Source organism: Pipistrellus hanaki, assembly GCF_964339955.1.
Source record: "Pipistrellus hanaki genome assembly, chromosome: 3".
NCBI lineage: Eukaryota > Metazoa > Chordata > Mammalia > Chiroptera > Vespertilionidae > Pipistrellus > Pipistrellus hanaki.
Window position 1 is genome coordinate 23,123,324 of NC_140505.1, and position 11,107 is coordinate 23,134,430.

The 11,107-nt window shown below is 41.4% G+C and overlaps 1 protein-coding gene across 4 annotated transcripts in view; it reads left to right on the top strand.

The window, feature by feature from the left end:
- Positions 1 to 9,772, top strand: part of AP3M2 (adaptor related protein complex 3 subunit mu 2) — a 28,941-nt gene extending 19,169 nt beyond the window's left edge. For all 4 annotated transcript variants that reach the window (XM_084879784.1, XM_084879783.1, XM_084879785.1 and 1 more), the window contains 5 exons: positions 2,692 to 2,777; positions 3,044 to 3,177; positions 4,727 to 4,934; positions 5,214 to 5,358; positions 6,915 to 9,772. In XM_084879784.1, the coding sequence (XP_084735910.1) occupies positions 2,692 to 2,777; positions 3,044 to 3,177; positions 4,727 to 4,934; positions 5,214 to 5,358; positions 6,915 to 7,015 (674 nt within the window). In that variant the 3' untranslated portion in view covers positions 7,016 to 9,772. The remainder of the gene's footprint in view (positions 1 to 2,691; positions 2,778 to 3,043; positions 3,178 to 4,726; positions 4,935 to 5,213; positions 5,359 to 6,914) is intronic.
- Positions 9,773 to 11,107: the final 1,335 nt, after the last annotated feature.

Sequence of the window (11,107 nt, forward strand, 5' to 3'; positions counted from 1 at the left end):
CTCAACAATTACTAATCATCAGGGAAATGCAATTCAAAATTAGGAGATATTGCCTTATACCAGTTTGAATGGTCATTATAAAAAAAGAAAAGATAAGTGTTGATAAGGATGTGGATAAAAGGTAACCCTTGTACATTGTTGGTAGAAATGTAAATTGGCACAGCCATTATGGAAAACAATATGGAGGATCCTCAAAATATTAAAAACTGAACTACACATAGTCCCACTTCTGGTTATATCCAAAGGAAATAAGTATCTCAGAGATATCTGCACTTCCCTGTTCATTGTGGCATTATCCACAGTAGCCATGTTATGGGAACAAACTAAATGCCCGTTGGCGGATGAATGGGTAAAGAAAATGTAAGATAGCTATATACACACACAATGAAATCTTATTCAGCTGCAGAAAGAAGGAAATCCTGCCATTTTAAACAATATTGATGAACTTAGAAGGCATTACGCTAAGTGAAATAAGCCAGATACAGAAAGACCAATACTGCATGATCTCACTTATAGGAGCAGAGAATGGTGGTTATCAGGAGTTAGGAAGAGGGGGAAATAAGGAGATGCTGCTGCTGCTGCTGCTGATATAATGATGCTATTTGGTTGTTAAATATGATGAAGTTATGTAAATAAAGAAAAAAAATGGGGTTATATATATATTATACATATATATAACGATATATATAACGATATATATAACGATATATATAACGATATATATAACGATATATATAACTATATATATATATATATATATATATATACACACACACACACACACACACACACACACACACACACCTCTCTCTCTCTCTTGAGAGAGAGAAAGGCATAGTAGGCTGCAGAAAGCTTGCTTAAGTCCAGTGAGGGAGAAAGGTAAAAAGGTCTAGGATAAGAGAGGTATCCCACCCATCCAGAACAAAGTGTAAAGAGGTGATAGTGTTTATGATTTACCAATGGAATGAGTAGAAGCTATTAAAACTTTCATGGATTTTGGAGTGAAGTATGTGCTAACACTTTAAGATGAATAAAATATTGTAGGGAAATAAAGTAGTTTAGTATGACTGGATTGAGAAGGATAAAAAAAAAAGAAAAGGCATAGCAACTTTTCATATCAGTACCAAACTGGAAATATTACTGATGTCCATTAGTAATAGAAATGATAAGTAAATTTTGATGTGGTTATACAATGAATACTGTAGTGATAAAAAAAAGAATGAAATACTGACAAACCCAGCAACATGAATATATCTCACAGTATTGAGCAAGAACCTTAGATGCATATGGTTATATGAAGTTTGAAAACAGGTGCAACTTAATCTGAGGGAATAGAAGTCAGAATTTTAAGGAGTTGGGTTAATTAAGCTGGGCAAGAGGAGCACACGGGGATGCTAAAAAGGCATCATGTCTTGATGTGGGTGGTATTGCATAAGTGTGTATTTATTTAAAAATTCATTGAGCGGAACATTTACAATTTTTGCATTTTACTATAAGTTTTGCTTCAATAAAGAATTAAAAACAATTACTAGATGGCTAGATTATGAAGAGTCTTGTGTGCCATTTTAAGGAAGATTATTTGGAACAATGGAAAAGTTCTAAGTTGGGGAGTAACTTGAACAGATTTGTAGTTTAGAACTACCATTCCAGCTGCGGTGTTAAGAATGGCTTGGAATGGGGTAGGATTGAAGGCAGGGAAAGGAGAAAACTGTTTCTGAAGTCACAAAATATAGACATCCACAGTGGTAGTGAGGGTGGAGAGGAGTGAGCAGATTTAAGAGATAGAAGTCATATAAAAGAAGAGGAAATGAAGGCTTAGGCAACAGGATAGATGGTATCATCGGGAAGATAGGGAAAATATGAAGAACAGGTCTGGAAACGAAGATAATGAACTCACTTTGACATGGGGAGTTTGAAGTGTCTCTGTGACAATCCAAGTGGAGCTGTCCTGCTGGTTGAACCGGAAAAAATATTAGGAAATAACTAGTCATCAATAAAACCTGAAGCCTGGGGTGGTAGGCAAAGTAACCCAAGGGAAGAGTGTTGCTTGAAAGAAGAGAGATGTTCAGAACTGTGAAAAAGCGTAGACATTTCAGGATGTGAAAAGAGAGAAAGCTGCAGAAGGCACTGCAGAGGAGCAGCTAGAAAAGTAGAAAGTGAGGAGAGGGGAAGATTTTGAAAAGGAAGAAGGGGTCAACAGAGAGACCCTGTGGGATAAAGACCAAGGGTCCATTCCGTATAGCAGCACAGCTCACTGGTGGCCTTAGGGAGAGCAGTTTCTGATGTGAAATTTTCTGAACCATTGGTTTGGATAATGATAATCTGTTTGATTATGGTACGAGATTGAAAACTGTAGACTAATTATCTCATTTATTTTTTATCCCTATTACTTCATCTAAGTATCTCCTACTTGATATAAGGTTGATAAATGTTTGGACGGATGGACAATGCTAGGTAGATAAATTGGATGTATAGATGGAAGGAAGGAAGAAAGGAAGGAAGGAAGGAAGGAAGGATGGAAGGAAGGAAGGAAGGAAAAAAGGAAGGAAAAAAGGAAGGAAAAAAGGAAGAGAATGAGGGAGGGACAGAGGAAGGAAGAGATGGAAGGAGGAGGGAAGAAGGAAATAAGTTGGGAAGAGCAGAGAAGAGTTCAACAATCCTTACCTTCTTTTTGTCTTGTTTTTGTCTCAGGTTCCACAATTACCGCCGAAATCCAGGGCGTGATTGATGCTTGTGTCAAACTGACTGGAATGCCAGACCTTACCCTTTCCTTCATGGTAAAAGCTTGGTCCACAGATTTAGTTCTTGGGATGGGAAATTAGATGCTTTTGGAAAGACAGAGTGGTGAGCATGAAATGGGACAAGAAGATATAATTAAGGACAGCCACACAGCTTGTATCAGGCTTGACTTCTCTATAAGAAACTACAGAATTTGTATGTGTGTATGTACTTTAATAAAAACAGCACCTGAAAAAAATGATTCCTGAAAGAAATGTGGGTGTTTAATTTCTCTCTCTCGCTTTTCCTTGCCTGGTAACTGTAGAACCCCAGGTTGCTGGATGATGTCAGCTTCCATCCTTGTGTTCGTTTCAAGCGCTGGGAATCTGAGCGCATCCTCTCCTTCATCCCTCCTGATGGAAACTTCCGCCTGCTCTCTTACCATGTCAGTGCCCAGAAGTAAGCAGCCTTATAATTAAGAATGGTTTTGTGTGTGTGTGTGTGAGTGTGTGTGTGTGTGTGTGTGTGTGAGTGTGTGTGTGTGTGTGTTGAGTGTGTGTGTGTGTGAGTGTGTGTGTGTGTGTGTGTGAGAGAGAGTGTGTGTGTGTGTGTGTGTGTGAGAGTGTGTGTGTGTGTGTGTGTGTGTGTGAGAGAGTGTGTGTGTCTGTGTGAGTCTGTGTGTGTGTGTGTGTGTGTGTAAACCATATCTGTAGTAATTAAGAACTCTGGTTCTGGAGTTACCAGGGTTCAAATTCCAGTTTCTATATGAACTAATTGGGTAAACTCTGGTGAGTTGCTTAACCTTTCTATGTCTGTTTTCTTTTTTGTTTGTTTTTTAAAATACATTTTTATTGATTTCAGAGAGGAAGAGAGAGGGAGAGAGAGATAGAAATATCAGTGATGAGAGAGAATCATTGATTGGCTATTTCCTGCATGCTCCACACTGGGGATCGAGCCCGCAATCCGGGCATGTGCCCTGACCGAGAATTGAACAGTGACCTCTTGGTTCATAGGTCAGAGCTCAATTACTGAGCCACACCAGCTGGACTGTGTCTATTTTCTTAACATCAAGTTGAAAATAATAAAGTTTCCTTATTATGAGGATTAAATAAGAGAATCTAAATAGTGCTTATCACAAAGTAAGTGCTCATTAAGTTTGCTGCTATTATTTTTGTTGTGATTATTATGTGTCTAAACAATAGTATTTTCTATCTCAAATTGGAATCTGATTACACCTGTATTCAAACTCCCCCCCCCTCCCCCCCTCGCCAAAGAAGCATTAGTCTGGAATCAGACTGCCTACTTAGGCTCCACCTTCAGTACTTATGGTATGTGACCTGGGGCAAGTTCCTTAACTGAGGTTAAGCATATCGGTATTTATCTAGAAAATCAGGACAGTAGCAGTACCCATTTCATACTTAATTGTGAGGATTAAATGAAGTAATAGGGATCAAACATTTAGCAAAGTGACTGGTACTCAGGAAATGCTTAATAGATTTTAAGAATGTTATTATTCTGTGACTTCTCTATTTCCTCTTTGGTCAAATCATGACAACTACTCTACTTCATAGGTTTTTGTATGGATCAGACGGGTCAGGTAAAAGTTCAAGAAATTATAAAATGTCCATCATGTGTGAATATCACTCTCCCAAGTACAAATAATTATCAGTCACATGTCACAAAATAAAACAAATATGGTGATTTCTAATTTTTGTTCATGGTACATTTCTCAGAGTAGGCTTATCATTCTCTTTGATATTATGAATATTATTCAAAGAGTTATTAAACAGAGTTAGTTTACTTACTAGATAGCATCTTACCTTTACAAAAAGAAAAATATCGAAGATTATTAGGTGGTGTGTTTGTTTTTCTCCTGTGCTTAATTTTTAAGACAAGGAATAAGGAAGCAGGTAAGGGAGGAAAAGCTGCCAGCAGGGCAAAGGAGGAACAAAGGTTGCCATTTTCCCAGAACATTCATGAAACGGGCTTCTGTGCGTCTCTTTTCCAGCCTGGTGGCGATTCCGGTGTATGTCAAACATAACATCAGTTTCCGGGACAGTAGTTCGCTCGGACGCTTTGAAATAACAGTGGGACCTAAGCAGACCATGGGGAAGATCGTCGAGGGAGTGATTGTCACCAGCCAGATGCCCAAAGGCGTCTTGAATATGAGCCTCACTCCATCTCAGGGGACACACACATTTGACCCAGTGACTAAGGTAGGAGAATAAGCAGGAGGTTTCGAATTGCTGCCATTAAGTACAAGTAGCTCTGCGGAGCTCTCCTGATAGACTGTATGCCCTGTGGAAAGGGGGGATTAGTCACAGGGGCATTGTGTTCTGCTGGAGATATTTTGTGGTAACAAATCAAGTTATCTGTTGAGAAACACCCTAGAGGCAGCTTATCATGTTGTGAACAGTTGCCCTGCGGTTAGAACTCAACAACCTCACCTGAACGGTTCTGCTGTAACTTTTCTTTTTTCTTTTTTTTCTTTGAAGATGCTGTCTTGGGATGTCGGAAAAATAAATCCCCAGAAGCTACCAAGTTTGAAGGGGACCATGAGTCTTCAGGCTGGAGCTTCCAAACCAGACGAGAACCCCACCATTAACCTGCAGTTTAAAATCCAGCAGCTGGCCATTTCTGGTAAGGGCCCCACCACTTAGGTGGCTTTGACGAGAACAGAGACGGCACAGACGTCGCAAAGCCTTCTCTTGGCTCCCTGCTTATCGAGTTCGATATGTAGTTTTTAGTGAGATCTTTTCTAGCGTATTTCTGGGGAAAGTTTATAATCCTTGCTTTGAAGATGGCCTAAAGGACCCGAATCAAAGTGTCTGAGACACAGATGAGAAAGGAACAGTATTGGTAGGCACAGGTGCTCCCGGGCAGTTGCTGAGTCATCCTAGGTTGTCACTTTGATGTTGCCTGGGTCTTCAGTGTGGGAATGCTTCTGCACTCTCAGTTGGTAACTGTAAAGAATAATTTCCTTTCCTTTCCCCCAATTTCAGAAGACTTTCACATTTGCTTTTTTAAAAATTCTCACCCAAGGACATCTATTAGTTGCCTTACGTCTGTGCCCTGCCCGGATATTGAACGCCCAACCTAAGTATGTGCTCACTGGGCATCCAACCCACAACCTTTCCATATATGGGATGAGGCTCCAACCAGCTGAGCCACACCAGCCAGGGTCACATTTGCTTTTGTTATCATTTAGAATCTTCAGGCTTACCCAAGTCAGTTCACTATAGTCTATACCTACCTCAAGGTGATCCTATATAATAAAAGCCTAATATGCTAAGTGTACGTTGTCCGGTTGACTGTTCAACCAATCAAGCATAATATGATAATATGATAAGACCACTCAGCCTCTTGCTATGATGTGCACTGACCACCAGGGGGCAGACATTCCAACCAGTAGGTTAGCTTGTTGCTGGGGTCCGGTCGATAGGGACTGAGCGAGATGGGCCGGACACACCCTGAAGCCCTGCCGCGGTCCTCCCTGGCTGGCCAACCTCCTATGTCCCTCCCCAGCCCTGATCGTGCTGGGGGGGTCCCTCGGCCTGGCCTGTGCCCTCTTGCAATCCAGACTGAGGGCCCCCCTCCTTGTCTGCACAAATTTCATGCACCAGGCCACTAGTGGTAATAATAATAGTTAACACTTACTGGGCATTTACTGTGTGCTGGGTACTGTTTTAAGCTCTTTTCATCTATTATTCAATCGTTAGATAGAGAGGAGATGATTTTAACTTTATATGAAGTTCCTATTTTTCTTTACCAAAAGGCTTTGCCTAATTTAAATGATTAGAATTTACTTAAATTAAAAACTCTTTAATTTTAAAACACTTAAGATTTAAAGTTTTATATGGTATAATTTATTTTGCTTAGTATAGTGAGGATACTTAGGAAGCATTCATTTATTCATCATTTCCCATTATTCATTCAGCAGTGATTTATTTCTTATCACTGTTGATTCAGGTTTTCAGAAAAACACACGGTGCTCTTATTTTCCTTGCACCTCATTCCAGTCTGCATATAACTTTCTGCCCTTCCAATTCAGGAACAGGTCCTCTAATACTTCTTTTTTTGGTTCATGGCTACTACTATCTCTATCCCACTCTTTGAATTGAGAAGAATTTAAACGGCTATGCTACCTGCTTTTTTTGAATCATGCTTATGTCATATTCTTCCTTCCTTCCTTCCAGGACTCAAAGTGAACCGCCTGGATATGTATGGAGAGAAGTACAAACCCTTTAAGGGCATAAAATACATGACCAAAGCTGGAAAGTTCCAAGTCCGAACCTGAAGGGAGAGTTTTGCAAAGGGAACAGTTCAAACACTTCTTCATTTCTTACTTGTCTAAAAGTGCAAAACAGTATCAGCCTGTCTCCTAGCCAGTCCCCTTCTGGACCTACCTGCTCCCGTTTTCCCTTAGCCTTCAGTGCCATGGAACTAATCAGGGGAGAAAAGGGTCACCAGGGAGGATGGGACAGAACTGAAACACAGTCAGCACTCATCCCAGCTCTTAAAGAGCTGGGCGATGGAGGCCAGGGGTACTTAATACCGTATTTAACTATTTTAATGTGGTCACCATAGGAAAACACAAGCATTTGTTACTTGCTTGGCTTTAATTATCTAAAGCCAATGCAAGACTTCTTTGTTACTGTTTTTTAAGGTGGAAAGAAAGTGAGAGAGAGAGAGAAAGAGGAAGAGAAAGGGAGGAAGGAAAAGGGATAGTAGGAGGGAGGAAGGAAGGAAAGAAAAAGGAAGAAAGAGAAAAATAGGAAGGAAGAAAGGAAAGTTTGGAAGAGAATGAATGTTAGTCAAGCAAAAGCCAGCTAAGGATCTGGTCTGTGAGGGGGAAGAAAGTGGGAACGGTTTAATTAAAGAAGTGTGAGGACACGAAAGGGGAAGTGGTGAGGACAAGCAAGTCCCACAGGAAGGAGGGCTGGGAAAGATAGAGCTGAGTTTCTTTCCGATCTCTCTACTTTCATATATTTAAAAAGTTTGTACTTCCAGAAATGAACTGGCAACTTCTAAAATCAAGTCCACTATTGATATAGAAAACCCCAGTAGAACTGATTGCCCCTCAAAGACCATGTCTGTATCCGACCAGCTTCCAGATACTGGCTGCTGCTTGTCCTCAGTACTTGGTTGGTCATCTTCAGTGTGAAGGTGACTTGCCTTTTCCTGGAGGAAATGCCTCTTGTAACCCAAAACAATTCTACTCACTTCCCAGAATTCACCAGCTTTTTCCTGTTCCCGGGGAGAGTTTCAGACCAGCCAGTCCAGGGCAGCTGCATTCTGTATGTCACAGTATTGGAGTGGAGGTGGTCCGATCGGCCCTCAGGAAGGTGTACCACAACTATAACCCAGTGACTTCTTTAAAAAAATTTTTTTTAAAAAAATTGATTTTGGATGAGAAATAGAAACATCAATGATAAGAGAGAATCATTGACCAGCTGCCTCTTTCACACCCCCTACTGCGGATCGAGCCTACACCCTCCTGCGGCCACATCTGCTAGGGGATTCCTTTTCATGTGTCAGCGCTGGACTGGTCCTGGAGTCTAAGCCGTCCTGTCGGAAACTTTTTTATTTTTTATTTTATTTACAAGTAATCCTAAGTAAAAAAAAAAAAAAAAAAAAAAAAAAAAAAATGCTTAAATGAGGATGTGATTCATCCTTGAAGCTGTTCAGTAAAGTTTCTTCCTTGGTCTTTTATTTTGTACTCATATAATATATGTATTAACAACTAGAGGCCCAGTGCATGAAAATATGTGCACTGGGTGGAGGGGGGCGGTTCCTTAGCCCGGCCTGTGCCCTCTCACAATCTGGATCCCTTGGGGGATTGCAGACACCCCTCTGGCAGCCCGGGAGCCCTTGGGGGATGGCAGACACCCCTCTGGCAGCCCGGGAGCCCTTGGGGGATGTCCACAGTTGGACATCCTTAGCAATGCGGAGGAGGTGGGAGAGGCTCCTGCCACCGCTGCTTTGCTTGCAGCCATGGGCCCAGCTTGGGGCTGAGTGGAGCTCCCCCTGTGGGAATGTACTGACCACCAGGGGGCAGCTCCTGCATTGAGTGTCTGCCCCCTGGTGGTCAGTGTGCGTCATAGCTACCGGTTGTTCCCGGGTGTTCTGCCATTAGGGTTAATTTGCATATTACCCTCTTGTAATATAGGATAGCTATCCGCCAGTCCATTTTCCTTTTAATCCTGCCCCCCTCAAAAGTCCCCCTAGCTTTGAATAAAGCTGATGTTGTAGGAAGATGGGCCATGTTGATTCTGTGTAAACCAGTTTCAGAAACATGGCCACTGCACGATTACCTCAGGCGTTCCCAACGGGTAATTTTTATTCTAGTTTAGTGTGACTACCACCCATTTAAATATTTATATAAAAGGCAGGTTTTTAAAAATCATAGCTTAAGTAGTGATACTGTTGTGCTTCGCTTCATGCATGGAGAAAAACGAAGACTCTATTCTCCAAACCTTATAGTCTTTCTCTAAAGCCCTATTTCCAAAATACTTAAGTGATTCCTTTTCTAGTTTTACCTTCCTCCCTGCTGGACTTGTTTTTGCTGCAGAGCAATGTTGCTGTGTGGTTATTCTCTGGGATAAATTGTGTGCTACATGACGTGTTTCAGATCCCACCACTCCAGAATTTTCTGAGTGCTGTATCCCATATACACACCAACCACGTGGTTGGTAGAATACGTAGAATTACTTCTCCTGAGGCCTCTGGAGGGTTTTAACATTTCACAGAAAACAACCCATCTTGGTCCCTGAATAGTTTTAGTGTTATAAGCCCAGCTATTTTATTTCCTCCAGGGCAGCTCATCCTAATCTCAAGGGGGGATGTTAAGGGGGAAGGGGATGGGAGCTGCAGGCCTCAGCATATGAAGTGACTCTCACACCACCTCTAGCAGAGCCCCCAAGCAACGCGGGTGATGCTGCTACGGCCAGCAGTGTGTTAGCATAAGTAACGCAGGGTTGCTTGACCACACTCTTCAGCTCCAAGTGTTTAACATGTGCATTTCTCTGTCTTAATAAAGTGGAGTTTTACCATCCTCCGTGTCCTGAGTGTTTTGTTGTTAGGACTAACGACGATGCTATGCCATGTGTCTCAGTAGAAGCAGTAAGAATAATTCAGGAGGCCGAAGCCAGTTTGGCTCAGTGGTAGAGCATCGGTCTGCGGACTGAAAGGTCCCAGGTTCGATTCCAGTCAAGGGCATGTACATTGGTTGTGGGCACATCCCCAGTAGAGGGTGTGCAAGAGGCAGCTGGTTGATGTTTCTCTCTCATCGACGTTTCTAGCTCTCTATCTCTCTCCCTTCCTCTCTGTAAAAAAAAAAAAAAATCTCAAAAAAAAAAAAAAAAAGAATAATTCAGGAGAATCTTACTATTGTACTTTCAGCCCTCAGACCTAAAGCCTTATGTATGGTTTGATTCTCTAGTCATCTCTGGAAGACAGGGATTTTGGTATTTACAATATGTCATTAAAAAGAAATATATTTTATTGATTTTTTTAGAGAGGGAGGAAGAGAGAGAGAAAGAAACACTGATGTGAGATGGATCAGCTGCCTTCTGCACTCTCCTAACCAGAGATTGAGCCCACAACCTGGGCATGTTCCCTCACTGAGAATGGAACCAGCAACCTTCTGGTGCTTGGGATGATGTTCAACCAACTGAGCCACGCTGGCCAGGGCTTAATGTCATTTTTAAGGTTGTTAGAATGAAGGTCTATATCAATCAAACTACCTCCCCCTCCCGTGTATAAGAGACAAAACTATTAAGGCTGCTGTTGTCTGCTCTAGTTCTCCCCCCATCCTCTTGATCATGTTTGTTGATTAACTCAAACATGAAACAGGGCTTCAAGGTTCCCAGACAGCATAACTGTAGTAGAGATTTCTTGGGGGAGAAGACGTTAGGAGTTTTAGTAAGGTAGACACTGGTGGTTGTCCCATATCTGCGTTAATTTTGTTCTGTAAATCTCTCATGGCCATGAAGAAATTTTAAGACTTATTTCTGTCGACTTACCACAAGTGTTTAATATAATATCTATTTATATTCCAATCTAGCTATCTTAGTCATTGTTAATATCTTTTCTCTTGGCCTGGCTCTTTTCCTAGCGTTGGGGGTGTAACAAGGTACATTTTATACATGTACTTCCCTATCTGGCCAGTAGGTGACGACTCCGGGCCAGCAATGAGATGAAATTTTTGTTTGAATTTTAGAAGGTGAATTGAATATGAAACTCTTAAACTTTTCCCAAGATCCCAAGTACTGGGGATTATGTGAATCTTTGGCTTTTGAAGTTAAACATGGAACCAAAAGTTTATGACACTCTTTGAGATAACCGTATTTAAGATTGGGGCCTCTAGGAGAAAAACAGTTTCAATCAC